General features: G+C 37.3%; 1 protein-coding gene and 1 long non-coding RNA gene across 9 annotated transcripts in view; one reads left to right on the top strand and one right to left on the bottom strand.

The window, feature by feature from the left end:
• Positions 1-5,240: 5,240 nt before the first annotated feature.
• LOC118765630 lies at positions 5,241-15,893 on the top strand. 2 transcript variants are annotated; one of them, XR_005001493.1, is made up of 2 exons: positions 5,241-5,507; positions 15,707-15,893. It is a non-coding gene; the product is annotated as an uncharacterized LOC118765630 (long non-coding RNA). The 2 variants fall into 2 exon arrangements; XR_005001492.1 differs by lacking the exon at positions 5,241-5,507 and adding an exon at positions 6,402-6,571.
• Positions 15,894-18,035: 2,142 nt separating this feature from the next.
• LOC115218088 (solute carrier family 35 member E2A) overlaps positions 18,036-21,746 on the bottom strand; it is a 64,974-nt gene continuing 61,263 nt past the window's right edge. For all 7 annotated transcript variants that reach the window (XM_036507972.1, XM_029787869.2, XM_029787870.2 and 4 more), the window contains one exon: positions 18,036-18,614. In XM_036507972.1, the coding sequence (XP_036363865.1) occupies positions 18,407-18,614 (208 nt within the window). In that variant the 3' untranslated portion in view covers positions 18,036-18,406. The remainder of the gene's footprint in view (positions 18,615-21,746) is intronic.

The following is a 21,746-nucleotide window of genomic DNA, read 5'->3' on the forward strand; positions in this document are numbered from 1 at the left end:
CAAAAATTAGGAGTAGCTTTCACAGATTAGACAAACATTAAAAACATTTCTCACTCAACTTTTTATTAGAACAAAGAAAGTTAGCAAAATATATGTTTGATTGTTTTAATTTTCCCTGTAGCCTTTCTGTTTCTGCTTTCCTTAATACTATTTATCTCTGGATGTGTATGATGTGATCTATGACTGCACAGATACTAAAACAGAAGGTGGCAAGCCAACTGAAACGTTAGCAAGCCAGGTGAAATGCTTAGCGGTATTTCGTCTGTCTTTAAGTTCTGAGTTCAAATTCCGCCGAGGTCGACTTTGCCTTTCATCCTTTTGGATTCAATAAATTAAGTACCAGTTGTGTACTAGGGTCGATCTAATCGACTGGTCTCCTCCCCCAAAATTTCACGCCTTGTTCCTAGAGTAGAAAAGAATTACTAAAACAGAAACTATGATAATAATAATTAAATAATAATATAAACTCTATCAGTTTACTTACAGCAATAATAATAATAATAATGTTATTTTTTTTTAGTTATTTTCTGTTCTTGTGTCATTTGTGGTTATTTCAATGTTAGATATCTGTCGCTCTGCTCATAACACTTTTTCAAAATTTCTGATCCTAATTAAGTGACCTGTCCTAATTAGTTCACTCTTCTTTGTGCATCTCATCTGAACTCTGTGGTTGGTGGGTTTGTTGTTGCCTCAGAAGCTTGATTATTCCATTCTGTTTGCATTCTCTCTCTCTTTTTCTTCAATTATTTCAATTATTTGATCCTGGATGAACTAAATATTGTTACTAATTGGTCTAACGTTGCTGTCTTCAATGATTTTTACCTTTATTCCTAACAAACTTATCCTATTTGTGTGCTCATTCTTTGTTCTTTTTTTAACAATATTTCTGTTTGTTTTATTTTGGTCTCTAAGATGTTGCCTATATTCTTCTCTAAACTAGAACTTATTACACAAACTCTGAATTCATTGTGAAACTAATCTGATCATTTAACTCTTGTGTTTCTCAAATATTTCGATTTTTTATTCTAATTGTTTTAAACAAAACAAAACAAAAAAAAAAGGAAACCTGTACATTGTGTTCTTAAATTTTAATTTCTAATTAAAATCTTGACAAAATATCTCTTAGCTGAATTAATCCCATTTCAACTAAAATCTATTGTATATTTGCCATTCTTCTTGTTTGCTGGAACTTCCATTTTGGATGTTGTCATGAAACATTATTATTAACAGATTATCCGGTGACATTTCAACTGAATCCTGTAACTCTTAAAAACCTGGAACCAGACTATAATTGTGCTGCACTGCTTGGCATTATTGTGAGGGCAACATTCAAAAGATTTAGTTCTCAGTTTTCTTTTCATCAGAACTCTAAAAAATACAACAGCAGCAAGAATTTAATTTAAAAAAAAAAAAACAAAACAAAAAAGACAAAGGAAGAAGAAGAAGAAGAAAAAAACCCAGAAATCCTTAGAATGTGGACAAGTACGTCTTTGGTTCAGCTGGTCTGCTCTAAAGACACAATATAAACCTGAATAAGAAAAAAAGCTTTCATTTGTGAAAGAATCCTGTATGTTTAACAGATATTTTACTACACACTTTATAAAAAAAAAAAAAAAAATCAAACCAAGTGGAAGATCTGTATAGTTTCAGCTATTGACTTCCTTCGTTGTTTCCATCAAAACATCAATCGGGGTGTTCTCTTACCGTTTCAGATCTCCCTTACTGTTGACAATATTTTTGTTATTATTTTTTCTAATTATAATGATAATCTAATTGTTTTTCATCGGATGTTATCTTCCACAAGTTGAATAGTATGTCAAAGTATCTATATTTGTTTTTGCTGTATATATTTTATGACAATATTTGTTGGAATTTTTCCTCTTTTTTCCTTTTTTTTTTTTTTTCCTTCTTCTCTCTCTCTCTCTCTCTCTCTGAATCACCATATACCAGAAAAAGTACTTTTGAAAAGTATTATCAAGTATTAATTTTTACTTACATTATAATTATTTCATATTCCCCCTTCCCTTCCTCTGCCTCCTCTCTTTTTGTTGTAAAACTTTTCCTGTAATATTCTGTAATATTGTTATCAAAATGAATAACCAAGGTGTACTGAAAAGAAATCAAAACTGCTATAGCAATATCATATTAACATACACACTCACACACACACACACACACTCTCTCTCTCTCTCATATATATATATATTAATATATATATATATAATGTGTTGCATTTTCAACCTTGCTGTATACACTGAAATTCTAAAACTGATCAAAGAATCTTTCACATCATTGTGTATTTTCCATATGATCTTAATACAACTAGATTTAAAAAAAAAAAAAATATTTCATTAACTAAAAAAACAAAAACACATAGAAAAAATCCTCTCTAAAATTTGGTTTACTGCTTATCGATTTTGCCAACTACTCATATCTGATGTGTGTGTATATGTCTAAACATCAATCAGTTAAAAACTTCTTTGTCTTAAATGAAATTCAACATTCAGAAAAATATGGGGGAAATTCTAAGCGTCTCTGAATGTTTTCAGTCTTATTATATAAGGCTCCATTAAACATTGTCAGCTTTTAATTCAGGATCAACACCCATTGCCTCCAGCAAACTTGCTGGTGACAAGCTTGTTCAAGAGATTCCTACACCATCACAATGGGAATTATACGTCAGGCATTGAACAACAGGCCTTGTTTTGGGGTCAGAAAGAACTAAGTATATCTGTGAAAAAGAAAGGCTTTCATATTTCTCAATATTATTTTGAAAGTGCTGATCATTAAACTGGCTGATTTCATGGTCTGTCTTTTTTTTCTTATTTCTTTACATTTGTAATTTCAATAATTACAATCACAACTTTCACCACTGGCCAACAAACTCAGTACTAAATAACTCAAAACATCAAAACTCTGAAATGGTCTCCCTTCATTTTTTTTTTCATTTTTTTTTTTGATTTTAATGGTTTTTAACTTCATTTTAGTTCTGGTTTCATTCAAAATGTTTGTATCTGTTGTGTGTGTGTATGTGTATATGTATGCATACACATATGTGTGTGCATGCATGTGTGTGTGTGTGTGTGTATATAATCATCTTTTTAATTGGTGCAATAAAATTTGAGACATACACATTGATGCCATTTTGAATTTTCTTTTCTGAAGTGTAAAAATATTTGCCAAACAATAACTATAATTTCTTGAAATGGCTTCGTTATAAATCCAATCTCACTCTTTAAAGTGGATGAAGGTGGGTATTTTATTTCAATTTATCCCACCTTAGAGCGAATAGATGTACATATCTAGACTTATATAAAAACAATGAATTGGATTGAATAGTTTTTAAAATTGATATTGTTTTGAGGGAAGACAGTGAGCTAGCAGAACTGTTACCATGCTGGACAGAATGCTGCTAAGCGTTTTGTCCATGCTTACGTTCTGAGTTCAAATTCTGCTGAGATGGACTTTACGGTTCACCTTTACGGGGTTGATAAAATGATTATCAGTTGAGCGCTGGGGGTCAATCTAATCAACTTAGCCGCTTTCCCAAAAATGCTGGCCTTGTGTTAAAATTTGAAACAAATATTTGTTTTTTTTGGTGGGAGGGGAAACAATAATTGCAAGAATCTGTAGAGTGGTGGAAAAAAATGCCTTGTAGTATTTAGTTACATCCCTTTAAATTCTGTGTTCAAATCATGTCAGGGTCAATTTTTGCCTTTCATTTTCATGGGGTGAATATAACTAAATACCAGTCAAGCACTGTCAATTTAATCACCTCTGCACAAAAACCTGTGGCTTTTTGCCAATGTTAGGAATCAGCATAAATACTCGTCTTTAGAAGTGAAAACAATTGTCTTTAATGGATACCTATGAAAATATGGGTTCTTCATATTTTAGCAACTTTCAGAGTTAGGTTCTTTGTAAATGTCTTCATTCTGCCATTGAAGGAAGGGCTGGAATATTGTTATCCGAATTTGTCTTTTAATGAATATCTCCTCCTATTGCTGCTGCTGCTGAAGTGTTTGTACCAGTTCAGTTAAACCTGTTCATAATAATAATAATAATAATAATTATAATAATAATATGTGAATTAAGCTGATTTAACCAATTTTGCGGCTATTCAAAGTATTAAAGTTTGTTATGGACTCTATTTGTTAACTGTTGAAACACAAAACAATTACGAAACAAATCAAAACGTTTATTGATTTAAATGTTTTGTTTTGTTTTCAATTATTATTATTATTATTACTTAATAAATTTCTATGGTTACAATATTTTTCTAATCATTGTTGCTGTTTGATTTTTTTTTTTTTTTTTTTTTTGGTAATTCCTCGTTTACTCTATGTTCTGTTTTTAACTGCTTGATTTAATGTGTTTTGACATCAAAACTATGATATGAGTAACAGCTACTACTACTAATAATAATAACAATAGTAATAATGATAATATTAATAATAATCTAGTTCTTTGAAAAAAATTTTACTTTGAATTCTCTAAACTTTGGTTAGTGAACTTTAAAAAACTTATAATTTTCTTATCACCACCACTACCATCAACACCATCACTACTACTACTACTACTACTACTCTGTCCACCTGATACGTGGGAACAATTCTGATTTACTAAGTAAATTAAGTCAGCTGTGAAGCAGTTAACTCTGCATCTTCTGTTTACCAAAAAAGGAAAGAAAAAAAAAAGGCTCTATTCAGTGGATGAACCACTTTAAGATGTGTTGGTTCTTGAAAAATTCTTTACTTCACACAAGTATTATAGACTTATGACCAGCTGTGAGAAACTTGTTTTCAAAAATCTTTTTGAAATGGAACACACACAAACACACACAAAAAAAAGAAAAGAAAATCAATTTAAAAAAAAAAATTAAATAAAATAATTGGTCTTGTGTAGTAATTTTGCTTTCTGTCTCCAAACTTATATTGAGAAGAAAAGTCATCTTTTTAATATCATTATTTAATTTGATCATAATAAACAGTTGTTGAAAACATGCTAAAGTGATTCTGAGGAAAAGAAAGGAGATATATACATAAAAGCCTTTATCTTTTTGTGACATCAGTGTTGCTGAAAAATGACTTTTTACATTTACCAAAATATTATTAAAGTAAATAAATATGTAAAATTTCTCTTCATTTGTATGTTGTTGTTTTTTTCCCCATCTTCTGTTTTGTCATTTGCATATTTTACAATAAATTAATTTTGTAATATTGACTCTTTAACTTTTTATTTTCATTTCTTCAGGTCAATATTTTAACTCCCAGATTTTGGTAAACATCTCCAGATTTTGAAAGTACATTTCCACATCTCCAGAATTCTTCAAGAAGTAGAAAAAAGCAATGGATTAGAGTATCTTAGAGTAATGACATTCCGAAGTCTTACAGGTGAAGTACTTCTACTACGAATAGATTCGTAGTAGGATCTACAACAGGTATGAGCAACCCTTTTTGAGAAGCAGGCCACATGAGACACGAGGCCACACTATAAAGAAATTCAAGGTAATTTTTCATCAAGTGTGCCATTCAGAAAGTCACTCGGGCCACAAGCTCTCCATGACTGATCAATACCTTTGATAAAAAAATATTGGCTTTACAAAGCAGAAGTTGGTGTAGCCTCAGGTCATCAGGTCAGTTCCTGATGACTTGGATTGACTAACATCTTATGTTGTGGAATGAAATATTTCTGGTTAAGAAACTTTTACTCTTTTACTTGTTTCAGTCATTTGACTGTGGCCATGCTGGAGCACCACCTTTAGTTGACTCCAGGACTCATTATTTGTAAGCCTAGTACTTATTCTATCGATCTCTTTTTGCCAAACCGCTAAGTTATGGAGACGTAAACACACCAGTATCAGTTGTTAAGTGATGTTGGAGGGACAAACACAGACACACAAACATATACAAACACACATACACAATGGGCTTCTTTCAGTTTCCGTCTACCAAATCCACTCACAAGGCTTTGGTCGGCCCGAGGCTATTGTAGAAGACACTTGCCTAAGGTGCCATGCAGTGGGACTGAACCTGGAACTATGTGGTTCGTAAGCAAGCTACTTACCACACAGCCACTCCTACGCCTATGAATAACTACCACATCTTACCCAACTGCGTCAAGCAATCAACAAAGCCTCTCTGTAGTTGTTCACTTTGAATGGATTAACTGGAAAATCTCTCTATCCTGATCTGATCTTACCATGTTAAACAGTATTTGGGACATAAAAAGTAGTATGGTTACATGGAATGGCAATCAAAGAAATAATGGAATTACTTCTAGTCTAAGCATAAAACCCTGAAAATTTTGCGGGAAAGGGGGTTTAGTAGATTACATTGACTCTAGTGCATAACTGGTACTTATTTTATTGACCCTGAAAGGATGAAAGGCAAAGTTGACCTCAGCGGAATTTGAACTCTGAAAGCAGTGGCAGATGAAATGCTGCTAAACAATTCACCTGGTGTGCTAACGATTGTGCCAGCTCACCACCTTGAAGAAATAATATAATAGAGGAGAACAGTATCAGGTGTGAGAGAACCTCAAAAGTGTGATCACTCTAAACAGAACGAAGGTAGGAATATTTTGATATAAAACTCATACGTACACACAATGTTAACTCATAAACACATATTCGTCATATAAACCGTTATAGTATAGGCACAAGGCCTGAAAATTTGGGGGAGAGGGCCAGTCAATTAGATCGATTCCAGTACACAACTGGTACTTAATTTATCGGCCCCAAAAGGATGAAAGGCGGAGTCAACCTCAACAGAATTTGAACTCAGACTGTAAAGACAGTCGAAATACCACTGAGCATTTTGCCTGGTGTGTTAACGCTTCTGCCATCTCGCCGCCTACACATTCTTAATATGATAGCTTCTATTTCTAGTTGTCCATCAGATGATGACAAGTCTTCCTTATTTGTGCATCCTTTGATGACAGAATATTCCACTCCTTCATGTGTAGCTTCACTTGTACAAGGAACATGTAAATGTTTTGGTTGTAGACGTCTAGGTGGGGAAGCTCTGCACACATGCCTCTTTTCTCACTTGTGAGAGTATTGGGTGCACTTAACGTCTATGCTTTCAAGCTTTCCACCAGTGAGTGAAATCACTAAAATGTGTGACAGGTGGTCATGTCTATTACTTTACTACTAAAGAATTGGTGTTTTTCTTCTTCAAAGTGGTCTTCAAATAATCTTTGAACTCTTTTGGTTTTTCTAACCAGGCTTTGACCATAACTGGCCATAGAGGATGCCTTTACAGCGTGGATTCAATGCTGCTGGTGTTTGTTTGTTTGTTGAGCGAAGCGGTCTTCGTCCTGGGAGAAGTCCGAAATGTGGTCCTTTGCTATTCGTAAGACCTGCAGAAGAAAAAGCAGGTCAACCCCCGACACCGAGAGCATCGACGGATGGATGAATGCAGATCCAGGCTCAGCGGTTGCGTAGGAAGTCGGGGATAAGAAACAGGAAGAAAGAGTGAGAGAAAGTTGGAGCAAAAGAGTACAACAGGGGTCGCCGCCACCCCCTGCCGGAGCCTCGTGGAGCTTTAGGTGTTTTCGCTCAATAAATACACACAACGCCCGGTCTGGGAATCGAAACCGCGATCCTCCGACCGTAAGTCCGCTGCCCTAACCACTGGGCCATTGCGCCTCCTGCTGCTGGTGTTGAACTCAACAGAGGATTTCTATGTGCATAATCTGACTTAACCCCTTACCTGGCAAAGATGACTTGTCTTCATCCAATTTGTCTTTTTTGGAGTGCAATGAGTAAACTTGTCCAAAACACAGAATTTCAAAAACAGTCACAAACGAGTTTATACGTCAATTCTCGGTTTCTGTCTGTTTTTTTTTTTTTCTTTACAAATCACATCCAGATGTTAAACTCAGAGGATGACAATGAGTACAAACCATGTATTAGAAGCTTGGATACATCAGATGAGAGTGCAAACTTGTCTGATAAAAAATATTTGCCTGAAAATGTAACGTTCTCTCCAACAAAAGTCACCGGGAAGGGGTTAAAAAGTTTTCTGGACATATTGGATATTAAAGGTACCGTGGATTTCAATGTGTTGGCTATATGTAGTACATGCCTTGCACCCTTGTCACAGAGTGCCTGACAGCAGAGGTCCTTGGTGCAGTGGCTGTGATGCTTGTTTAAAAAGACTCTTTATGATTACGGAGGAGGAGTGCCAAGCAGTGATAAGTGAAATTGCAATGTTATTATCAGTCCGAGTGTGCTTGATGCACGTTTGAACTGAAGCTACTCACTGCGTTTTGTCACAGAGAATATATCTTACTTGTTGACAAATGGTGTGTGTACACCTAGACCAGCTCGCAGCACCATCTACCTAGACTCTGAGATGTTAGCATTTCGGAGTAGTTATCTCCTCATCGGTCACAGACACTAAGCAGACGGCATTGCGAGCTGAATTAAGAGATTAAGCAATTAGCTCTCTTATGCTTTTCCAGTCACCGTACGATGATTGGCAACTCTACACAGCAGCTCACCATAAGTGAATTATAGAGAGGGAGCGCTAAGCAGTGATAAGTGAAATGTTATCGGTCCGAATATCTAACTGATCTACGTGCATACACACTATTTGTCAACAAGCGAGATATATTCTCCATGACAAAACACAGTGAGTGGCTTGTTCCCTGGTTCAAACATGCATCAAGCATATTCATAATGATAACATTGCAATTTCTTTATGAGTCACCCAAAGACACCCAAAGGCCTGCTATCTGGGGTGGCATGGAATCTCCCTCTTTCAGTTTACTGCTGTATTGAAAAAGTGAGAAAGAAGTAGATGATACAGTGTATCATTGAGGATAACCTCAGTTTTTTTTTATATTTACAATCAGATCCATTCTTCCAAGTCTTTAATAGGCGTAGGAGTGGCTGTGTGGTAAGTAGCTTGCTTATGAACCACATGGTTCCGGGTTCAGTCCCACTGCATGGCACCTTAGGCAAGTATCTTCTACTATAGCGTCGGGCCGACCAAATCCTTGTGAGTGGATTTGGTAGATAGAAACTGAAAGAAGCCCGTCGTATATATATATAGGTATAAGTGTGTCTGTGTTTGTCCCCCCAACATCGTTTGACAACCGATAAACCGATAGAATAAGTACTAGGCTTACAAAAGAATAAATCCTGGGGTCGATGTGCTCGACTAAAGGTGGTGCTCCATCATGGCCACAGTAAAATGACTGAAACAAGTAAAAGAGAGTTGCTGCAATGAAAACCCACAGGGCTTGAGTCGATTTACCTGAGCACATTCATCAGCATACATTCTGTATCCAGTAACCTGTTCAGACCTGTGTTTGGTGATGATCTACTGCCTTCTAATGTTGAAAGGATTCCCAACAAGTCAGAAGTTCATAGTGATTCTGCCTGCCTTTCTGTGTTTTTACAGAACAATGTGATCATACCAACGAGGAAAAAATTTTATGGTATGGAGCCAGCATACAGCATTGCTCAATTCCCATTTTTACCTTGAAGGGCTGATTTCTGCCTTCCAACAGTATCATCTCTGAAACTGGCAGGGGGAATTTGGAGCTATGGGTAGACAACCAAACTTTCTGAGAATATTCCACAGAAGATTCTTGAACCTTTGAGTTATAAATACAATGAACGAATCCTGATGTGGTTCTCTGTACTGTTTTCTAAAGTCATCTTGTAATGATGGCTTGGAGATTCTCAGCAATGGATAAGAGTGTTCTCTGTCACAGGTTGGAGCAAGTAGATTTATCTCCCTTGCTTTTATAGCTGGTAACTATGTTAGTATAGTATCTTCCCAGTGCTGAGTAAACTATACTCCTGATTCTACCTACGCCTCTGATGTGACAATGAAGCACTCTTGTGCAGTGTAACCATCTACCTATTTCCAGATCTCTTGGTGAAATGTTGTCCTGTCTTGCAGGGGTTTGTTTTACCCTTTTTAACCTTTTGATAGCAACACTAACTTCAGCAAAAGCTGGAGGCTTGATTAGGTGGGAAATGACAGGCATTTCATAAAAATTCCTCCATAACCTCCAGATTCAATAGTTTACACCACCTGAAGTATTCTCTCCAGCATCCTGCTATTGCTGATTGATTTTCCTGTAGAAATATGCTGTTCGTCAGTTCACTGAGGTCATAAAAGGTGTTTATCATGTCATACACTTGGATCCCTGAAGTTTTGACAGCCAGAATTACACAATGGCCCAAAACATTTCATGGAATGAGCACAAATCAAAAGAGGAAGAGGAGGATTGTAGACGTTTTTTACCCATCTCTGCCACTACTGTTAAGCAGATCATCAGATCATAAGGAATGTTATATTTTGGAAACATCTGCTGCCTAACAGAGAATACGACCTCTCAACAACATTGATGTTTATTGGAAGAGGCACATCATCATGGAATTAAGAACCTGTCAAGGCTAATGGGGTACAGAGGTTCCTGGCACAATTGTGACTGCTTACAGAAAAATTCGATGGATAACACATTATTAAACATACAGTCAGACAATACACACATACACACAGACAGCAGCAAACATCATCAAAAACTCACTGAAACATATTCTGAATATGAAAAAAGATATCACAGAACCTAGGTTTCATCATTGGCTTTCTGTTAAAGTTCCTGGGTTTCCATATGTTAATGTTGACCATATATCTGTTCCTGTATATGCAGGCATGGGCAAGATGTTTTTGGAAGATTGGAAATTGCATATACATGCAAGTTTCCCATTTTCTACACCAGCAATGTTTATTCAAAGGAAAGGCCACCGACTTATCAGTAATGTTTTCACAGGCCTTCATCTCAGAACACAAAGATCCAAAACAGAAACTGTAAGGAACTTTGCGTAATCTTCTAACAGTTCCACCAATTCACTAATCTGGATTGATATGGTTTTTGGTCAGCCATGAAAGGACGAAAAGCGAAGTTGACCTCAGTAGAATGTGAACACAAATCACAGAGAATTAGAATAAAATACCACTTTAATGGTATTCTATTCTTTAATGACAGCCAGTTTACAAGCCAATTGTATCACAGTGGCTAATATACAACATATAACATTAATGGCACTCCGTTGGTGACGACAACGAGGGTTCCAGTTGATCTGATCAACCCCAGTGTTCAACTGGTACTTATTTTATCAAACCTGGAAGGATGAAAGGCAAAGTTGACTTCAGTGGAATTTGAACTCAGAACATGAAACCGGACAGAATATAACATTTTACCTGGCATGCTAATGATTCTGCCAGTCCACCACCTTCTCCTTCCTGCCATTCCAACATGGAACACTGATGTTAAATGATGATGATGATGATGATGGCAAGACAGAAATATATCAATCATATCTACCTTAGTACTTTATTTTATTGACTCTGCAAAGATGAAAATTGAAGTTGACCCCAGTGGCATTTGACCTCACAGTATAAAGGACTGTAGCTAAATCCCCACGAGGCATCTTGTCTAATGGTTCTGCTAATCCACCATCCCTGATCTCTAACATAGGCCCACGACCACAGATTTAGTAGGGATGACTTGATTAAAACAACCCCAATATTTGTAAATCTCACAACACGAGATATTCAGCAACAGTACTTTGGAGTAAAGATCGTTTGCCAACATAACATGACTGTCTTGGTTTAGGATGAATGTTGCTGTAATTTAGCCCTAGGAGACATCATCTCCAGCTGGCTATACGACATGATCTGTGTCCTTATATTTTCAAACTAACCTGGAAATTGCGATACACATATATTGTTTTGAGTTGAGTGGGGAAGCTAGATTCCCTTGCTCGAAAATATAAGGACACAGATTGTGTTGTATAGCCAGCTGGAGACGATGTCTTCTGGGGCTAAATTACAGCATCATTCGTCCTAAACCAGGACTGCCATGTTATGTTGGCAAATAATCTTTACTCCAACCCCAATATTTGGTACTTTACTGGTCCCAGAAAAATAAAAGGTACAGTTAATCTCTGCAGGATTTGATCTTAAAGCATAAAGAGCTGTAACGTTATTGCAGGATATTTTATCCAATGCTCTTAACGAGTCTGCCAATATACCCCATATTATAATAATTATTTCTAAATTTCTGGCACAAAGACAGAAATTTTTGATGTGATGGGAGTTAGTTAATTAAGCTGTTTCCAGAACTTTACTGGTATTTTATTGACCCTGGAGGAGTGAAAGGTAAAGCTGATCTCAGTAGGATCTGAACACAAAATGTGAACAGCAAGAACAAATACTGCAAGGTATTTTTCTAACTCTCTCACAGATCAGCCTCTCTGCTCCACATAATAATCCTTTCTACTAGAAGCACAAGGCCTGAAATTTGAGGGGATTAGTTGATTACAACGACCCCCAATGTTTCAATAGTACTTTATTTATTGACCCTGAAAGGATGAAAGGCAAAGTTGACCTCAGCAGAATTTGAACTCAGAATGTAATGACAGACGAAATACTGCTAAGCACTTCACCCAGCATGATAATGATTCTGCTAGCTTGCCATATAATAATAGTCCTCTCTATTAAGGCGGTGAGCTGGCAGAATTGTTAGCACGCTGGGCGAAATGCTTAGTGGTATTTCGTCTGTCTTTACGTTCAGAGTTCAAATTCTGCCGAGGTCGACTTTGCCTTCCATCCTTTGGAAGTCGATAAATTAAGTACCAGTTGTGTACTGGGGTCGATTTAATTGAACCCCACCCCCAAATTTCGGGCCTTGTGCATGGAGTAGAAATGAATAATCCTCTCTACTATAGAGACATGGCCTGCTATTCTGGGGGAGCAGGGCTAGTCGATTACATTGACCTCAGTTCTCAACTGATGCCTGTTTCACTGATCCTGAAAGGATGAAAGCAAAATCAACCTTGGTTGGATTTGAACTCAGAACGTAAAAACAGACTGCTTCAGCATTTTGTCTAGCATGCTACAAATTCTGCCAGCTCACCATTTTAACAACAAAAATCCTTTTCGGGGAGAGAGAGAGTCATTTACATCAACTCCAGTGCTCAACTGGTACTTATTTCGTCAACCTAGGCAGAAATTGAATTCAGAACATAAGACAGAGGAATTAACACTAAGCATTTTGTCCAGCATGCTAACAATTCTGGCAGTGTGCTACCTTAATAATAATAATTTGAATGCCCTGATGCAGTACCAGGCAGTGGCTCTCCTGGCTTCTGACTTTAACTGATTAGAAGTGTTATCATGTACAGATTTTGTCTTGGTATAAAAGATGGGCTACAGCAAATATTCTGCTCAATACCACAGATTTGCTTGTCAGTTGCTTGACCATAACCAGTTGAGCATGTCCTTGAGTGGCAGATGATATATGCATCTTTGATCATGAGCAGAAGTAATGGGGGAGCATCATAGCCATGTGTTGAGAGGAATTCTTTGAAGTTTGAATAATTCACCTCTGGAAACAAGGGTGTTTTGTTCAACACCCTTAAACGACCCTTATTCAGGAACCATTTGAGTGGGATGGGCTACTTGACCCGAAGAAAATTCTGAGCTCCACCTGCAAGGTCTTGTGCTGTTTACCTTGATGAGATCAATATGCTGCGCACATATGATTGTGATGCATGTACCCTCATTAGACGGATAGTCATGATGGGTATGTTGGATTTCGTATATTTGTACCCCTGTGTCACTTTTGTTACAAGCATTTACTTTGATCTTCTGCTGTCTCTACCAGTACACCTGTTGTTGCTATACAAACTTGATTTTGAGATATTCTGCTTCCAGGCTTTGTCTGACCAAAGAAAATCTCTTCATTAATGACCATCTTGATCGTTACTCATAAATTAGTAAGGATTGGTAATTTCCCAGTCTGGCAATTGAACCCATGGTCTAGCGATCGTGAGTGGCAACACTAGGCCACATACTTTGACACACATATATATACATACATAGGGCAGACAAATCACAAAACCATTCAGGTAGATGGCCCTGCTTGATCTGTAGAAAAGGTGTAGGTAGAAACTCCATAAGATGTACCCAGTGTAAGCTTTGCACACATAAGAGGTGCAGCAATATCAAAGGGAGGCTAACTGGGAAGATAGTTTTTGTATGTGGCAAATGCTCAGATGCTATGAACCCTGAAAATGTGCAGAGAACAGCTTGTCACATTCCAAGGAGAAAAACTTCAAGTAATTGATAGTTTCTGTTATCTAGGAGACCAAGTCAGTTGCAGGGGTGGATGCTCTAAGAGTGTAGCTGCTAGAATAAGAATAACCTGGGCAAAGTTCAGAGAGATCCTACCTCTGTTGGTGACAAAAGGCAGCCTCTTGCTCAGAGTAAAAGGTAGACTGTATGACGCATGTGTACGAACAGCCATGCTACATGGCAGTGAAACATGGGCCATGACTGCTGAGGACATGTGTACACACATACCGACAAACATGTATATTGTTCAAAAGGTTTTAGAAAACTAAGTTCCGCAAAAGATGAGAGCATAGTCAGTGTGTTAAAAACGGCACTCTATAACGGTAATCCTGTGAAACTGTCCAAGCAAACCTTGCTCTACTGACCAGGGATATGAAGGCAGCTGACATGAACAATGACAGTAAAAGTTGTCTCCCTTAAGCATGAACTTTTTTTTTTTTTTAAATAGATAACTGTGTGTATTTGCACCAGTGTCTGTCCTTTAGACATTATTTCAGAAACAGGTTATTCAGCTGATTGAACTAAACCCTCGCTGCTGAACAGTTAAGAAGTTTGCATCCAGAAGCTCAATCCCACAGCATAGTATCTCAGGCAAATTTATTTAATACCAGGCTCTTGTGATTGAAATTGTGTAGACAGAAAGTTAACAAAAGCCTGTCAGTTGGATTGTTCCTAGATTTCAAAAGCGCAGCTTTGTGGCCCGGGGATGGGTTGTTACACTCATGGTTGCGAAACTCCCAGATCAGGCAAATGCGTTGGTGTCTACGAGCAAAATACTTCATGTCATTCTGCAATCACTTTATGACACCTGACATATGGAACATAAACAGATGTCAAAGTGCACCTGTAGAGGCAACACCAATTTGGTGGAGGTGGGAGTGAGCCAATGTACAGCCACATACATTTGGTCACTATAAACAAATCATTTGTCCAGGTTGGTCAGCAAGAAATTGAAGAACCGTCTCTCTTGGACTACAACAGACTACTCTACACGTGTCTGGAAAGCTCAGGTACTTACATATTAATCCAGGGGCAGGTGATTTCCCTTGATCCAACAACTGAATCCTCGTTATTGAGCCACAGTAATCCACCACCATAATCCCTCACATTGAATCATGGAGAAGGAGTGAGCAGTTATGGCATTCATACTTTCCTCAATTTCATTAGCAATACAAATGCTGTCTTTAATAGCACCTACTCAGCTGTTATAATTTAAATGAAGCCTTGACTTTACGAAAAAAATGTATGTAGGATATGTCATCTTGGTGGAGTTGATGTGGCCATGTGGTTAAGAAGTTCAATTCCAGGGTCAATTTCTCTGTACTACATCTCGGGTGGCAGTGACTTCTACCATACTAGTGATGTGGCCAAACCCTTGGGAATAAAATTGGGGAGACAGAAACTGTATGGACAGTTGCGTCAGAAAGACCATTCTTGTTTTGTGGTGGTCTCAAATATCAGGTTAGCCCCTACAGTTCATGAATATACACTGTTGTTTAACTGCAGGTCAGCATCATGCAATGTGTCCTTCCTCTTTTCAGATGGCAGGGTATGATTTGAAAGGGACTTAGCTGCTCTTCCTAGCAGGTTAAGCATCCACAAGGCGACTCCCTCATTAAAAATTGCATTTGGTGGCGGTGGGAAGATGGGAGATGCAATAGAAAAAAATATAAATATATAAATGAAGAAATATATATATAAATGAAATAATAAACAAACTGAAGAATTTCTCATTTTTTTCGTTTTTTTTCCTTATTTTTTTTTTTTTACATACCATTCTTTGCACAGATTCAAAGTTTCTAGAATATTGTTTAGAGTTCTCTGCAAATATGGACCAGAATAAGTATTGCTTTGACTTCCTTTGAAACAGGTCTGCATCCAAAATTTGAGGGTTTTACACAGCCAAATAGTATCGTGTTAAACCTCATAAGTTACTACATGTTTGTGTGTGTGTGTGTGTGTGTGTGTGTGAAAACGAGGGAGAGCAGTTTAGAGGAATTTGAAAACTAGTACCAATGGTTGCATACAAAGTTCACCCTCCCCACAAGCTCTTTATTCCAGTGTTGTACAAACCATTCATAGAATGTAGAGGAAGTCCCCAGTTAACAGAAACAAAATACCTTTACTTATTATACAGTGTGGTTTTATTTATTATTTTTTTTATGGTATATGTTTTTTCCCTGTTGTTAATTTTTCATTATATTTTTCTTTTTAACCAGCTTTTATTTAACTTGGAAGTAGGGTTCTGTTAACCTAACAGAAAGAGAAAAAAAAAAAAAAAACTCTGTAATGCAACCTAATTAGAGGGAAATACGAGATATTAAGTATTCGTTCCGATACACCACCATTATTTAAAGAGAAAAGAAAAGGGAAGAAAAAGAAACGTATAAAAGTCTTAAAAGTAGGGAAGATGTATGATCAGTGGGGAAGGGTCCCTGAGAGATCTTACCCCGTCATCCCCCATCCCTCAAAATATAAAAACACAAAAAAATTTAATAAAAAAAAAACCTGTTCCAAAAGCTTTTAAAAGATGATATTAATGGATGATATATTGGTCAGCCTTCTTTTGTCATGAAAAAAAATTATAATAATAATAACAATAATATTCCTTTCTACTAAAAGCACAAGGCCTAAAATTTTGTTTGGAAGGGGGCAAGTTGATTAAATTGACCCCAGTGCTCAACTGGTACTTATTTTATCAACTCCAAAAGGATGAAAGGCAAAGTCGACCTTGATGGAATTTCGAACGTAAAACCAGAAGAAATGCCATTTTGCTTGGCATTCTAATGATTCTGCCAGCTCATGGCCTTAATAATAATAATAATAATAATTTCTGATACTACTACAGATTCAGAAATTCTGGTGGAGGGGGACAGTCAATTATATCAGCCTCAGTACTTAGCTGGTACTTAATATAAACTGACCCCAGAAGGATGAAAAAGGCAAAATTAATCATGGCAGGATTTGAATTCAAAAAATAAAGGACCAGAAAAAAAATACCACAAGGCATTTTTGTCTGATGTTCTCTTGTTTCTGCCAACCCCTTGTCTACCACCTCCTTACAGTAGTAATTTCTGATTTAGGCACAATGCCAAAAATTAGGAGGGGACAGGGTAAGTCAGTATTATCAACAACATTACGTGGCTGGTACTTTATTTTGTCAACCTCAAATGGATGAAAGGCAGAGTTGACCTCGGTGGGGTTTGAACTCAGAACATACAGATCAAGAAATAATGCAAGGCATTTTTTTTTTCTGATGGTCTAACAATTCTGCCAATTCACCTCCTAATAATAATAATAATAATAATAATAATAATGATTTCAAATTTTAGCACAAGGCCAGCAATTCCAAGGGGGAGGGGCGGGTAAGTCGATTACGTTGACCCTAGTGCTCAAATGGTACTTATTGTATCAACCCCGAAAGGATGAAAGGCAAAGCTGACCTCGGCAGAATTTGAACTTAGAACTTGGAGATGGATGAAATGCCGTTAAGCATTTCACCTGGCATGCGAATGATTCTGCCAGCTTGCCGTCTTAAAATAAGGATAATTCTTTCTAATTTTGGCACTTAACCCAGCAATTTTGAGGGGAGGAAGGGGCGCAAGTCAATTTCATCAACCTCAGTATTTCACTGGTATTATATTTTACTGACCCCGTAAAGTATGAAAGGCAAAGTTGACCTTGGCCGGATTTGAACGCAGAACACAAAAGAGTTGGAAGAAATGCTGCAAACAGCATTTTTCCTGAAACTCTAATGATCCACCTCTACACAATAGAAATAATAATAATAATAATAATAATATGTAAAAGAAAAGAACGAAATAAAAATTGAATTAAAAATAAAAAAATTAATGAAGTTGAAGAATGATGGCCTGTCTGACCCCACCAACTTCTTTACTGGACGGCTGCTACGTCAGCGGTCAAAGAAAGAGAGCAAGAGGGGCCAAAAGAGAAGAGTCTGAAAAGATGCAGCAAGCAGGTGCTACACTTTCAGGCACATTTATATACATCAGTGACAACACACCATCTCCTCCTGTGACTTGCTTATCACAGACATATTATGTTTTATTTTTGTTCTTTTGTTGGTTTTTTTTTTTAATCAATGCAGTTGCCTGTGGTGAAGAAAAGTTAAGTTTTTGTTTCTGTTATTTATATATGTATATATATATATATATACAAACACATATATATATATGTATTTTTTTTTTTAACCAAATCTGAGATTCCATCTTGAGGCAACTTTAGATAATTTTGTCCAATGTATCAGGTGACTTCACAGCATAATGTGCCTTTAGCACAATGCTTTTATCATAGTCTTTAGCCTTAGTATAACACAGTACCCCGACAGTTACAGTGACAGTTCCAAGGGCACTGAGTAAAGTTACTGGATTACCAAATACTATCACAGAAAGCCATATAAGGAAAGCACGTTTCACTGTATTTGCAACACTGGAATGAAAAGAAAGAAACAAGCAAACGTGAGTATATTACAAACATGTGTCAAATATACATTATATACACTATATATAAATATATATATATATATATATATATATATATATAAAAAACACCCTGTCCAATGGACGGTGCTGAGTTGTCAATCATTTAAACTAGATTTTCTCAAAACCGTCCCATAGGACTCCCCTTTGAGAAACACTGATTTAACCTAAATTTGAGACACCAGCAAAAGAAGAAATAAAGAGCATTTTTTTTATTCCAAAGAATGCTTTATCAATCGCATTCTCAATTGAAATCGATTTTTGTAATTTTTTCAAGACTGATACACGCCTTGATACCGTTGGTATCTACATATCAAATTTGAGTGCAATCGGATGGCGGATGCCCGAGATCCTAGAAGACACACACACAGACAGACAAAATGGATTTTATATAATAGATATATCATTCACATGATTTAGCTCTGTGCATCTTTTTCTGTATCTATCTATATCTACCTACATAAATGTCTGTCTATATCTGCATTCCAGTAATTGAGTTGTGAAATATTAAATTCTACAGATTATATATATAATTACACACACACATAATCGTTGTTTAACATCTGCTTTCCATGATGGTGAACCAGAAGGCTGCACCAGGCTCCAATCTGATCTGGCAAAGTTTCTACAGCTGGATGACCTTCCTAATGCCAACCACTCTGAGAGTGTAGTGGGTGCTTTTAAGTGCCACCGGCACAAGGACCAGTCAGGCGGTACTGGCAACGACCATGCTCAATTGGTGTTTTTTTACGTGCCACCAGCACAGGAGCTAGTCAGGTGACGCTGGTAATGACCATGTGCGAATGGTGCTTTTTATGTGCCACTGGCATGGGAGACAGTCAGGCAGCCCAAGCAATGTCACGCTCAAATGGTGCTTTTAATGTTCCACTGGTATGGGTGCCAATCAGGTGGCACTGTCATCAGCCACAACAACGATTTCACTTGCCTCAACAGGTCCTCGCAAGTGCAGTTTATTGCCCAATGATTAAATGGGCTGGTTACGCAACAGTGGCATAGTCCACAGTTATGGTCTCACTTGGCTTGCCAGCTCTTCTCAAGCATAGCATATCTCCAAAGGTCTCGGTCACTTGTCATTGCATCAGTGAGGCTCAATGTTCAAAGGTTGTGCTTCACCCCTCATCCCAAGTCTTCCTGAGTCTACCTTTTCCACAGGTTCCCTCAACTGCTGGGGTGTGACAGTTTTTCACACAGTTGCCCTCATCCATTCGCAACACATGACCCCCCCACACACACGCATATATATATAAATAATTACACATACATATATATGAAAAATGACACACACACAACAGGGGTGTTTTTGTTTTGCTTGGCTCTGAAGTATATTGTGCTTTCTAACAACACAGTATGTCTCTAAAAGGATTTTTCTCCAGACAAAACCTGCAGCTTCTTGCTTTTCAGTGACACACCTATATTAAGTATGTTATAGTGATAAAACAATTTTTACTATAGAGCTGTTTCTATTGCATAATTCGAAAATACACACATACACACACACACTGTGAAGTGGTTGGCATTAGGAAGGGTATCCAGCCACAGAATCATGCCAAAGGAAAGAGACATTGGTGCAGGTTTCTGATTTGCCAGTTCCTGTCAAACCATCCAACCTGTGCCAGTCTGGGAAATGGATGTTAAATGATGACGATATATATATATATACACACACACACGTCGACTTTTCCCAACACCCAACATGGGTCAGCTGTTTCATTACCCATATATATTAACATTATCATAATTATTATCATCATTATTATTATTAAAGTGTGGCAGATGGGCAGAGCACTGGACAAAAGGTTTTTTTTAGTGTATCTAGTTATGTTCTCAGTCGATTTTTGTACCTGTTAAAAATGATTATTATTATTTATAGGCATAGATGTAGATGTTTGATTAAAAAGATTGCCTCCCGACCATGTGGTTTCAGGTTCAGTCCCACTATGTGGCACAGTGGGCAAGAATTTCCTACTACAGCGCCAGGCTGACCAAAGCCCTGTGAGTGGAGATGGTAATCAGAAACTGAAGTCCACCGTATGTGTGTTTGTCTAGACATCACATGATGGTCATAAATGAGCACCACAGTCATATGACCAATACTGTCAATTTCCAGTCACCAACGAAAAACATACCTGACAAGTAGGAAATATTACCTTGCTTGGAAACAGGTAAGGGTTGGTGACAGGAAGGGCATCCAGTAATAGAAAATCTGCTTCTACAAATTCCATCTGACCCATGCAAAGATGGAAACGTGGACATTAAAATGATGAGGATGATCTCAAAGGTGGTGGACTGTAAAAATGCTTAAACTAACAGAGAGCGGCTTTTAGTTACAGCCCAGAGTTCAAATCTTACTGAAGTCGACTTAACCTCTCACACTCCCAGGTTCCACAAAACATGAAACAAGATGATTACTAAAGAATCAATTTGACTAAATTCCTTGAAACAAAATCCGTCACCTTTGTGTTAATTATGAGAATTTGTTAATTTTAGATTCGTTTCAATTACTTTTTTCAATTAGTCCAGTCTTCATTATTCATTAACTTGTGCATAACGAACATCCTAAATTCTGTCTCCTGAAACTTTTTACAAATGCAGACATACATAGATATGGTATGTTTCTTGCAGCTGCGCATGCATGCACACACATACACAGCAATGCTGTACGTAATGTGCTGCACACATACAGACATGCCATGGTGTTGGTGCTGCACACATGAACAGATATAATAATGCAACAGTTGTACAAGCAAACCTGGCAAGATGCTGCTAATGCAAATATGCACAGGTAAATGGTGCAGTGCTCCTACTGCACACACACACAGTCAAGTGTTGCTACTACAGCTGCAGACATTGCATAGTACTGCAACTGCACACACAGACATAATAAACAACATGCACGAGAAACCAGTCAACTAAATGACAATGATTAACTGATCAATAACGAGCTGCAATCACACACTCACAGATGCCTTGGTCCCACCCCCCACCCCCACCCGGCCTCTTCTCAAGTAGCTAACTTCATACTTGTACTACACACTCCTACCCGACACAGCACCCCCCTCAC

This window comes from Octopus sinensis, linkage group LG12, assembly GCF_006345805.1.
Source record: "Octopus sinensis linkage group LG12, ASM634580v1, whole genome shotgun sequence".
Classification (NCBI taxonomy): Eukaryota; Metazoa; Mollusca; class Cephalopoda; order Octopoda; family Octopodidae; genus Octopus; species Octopus sinensis.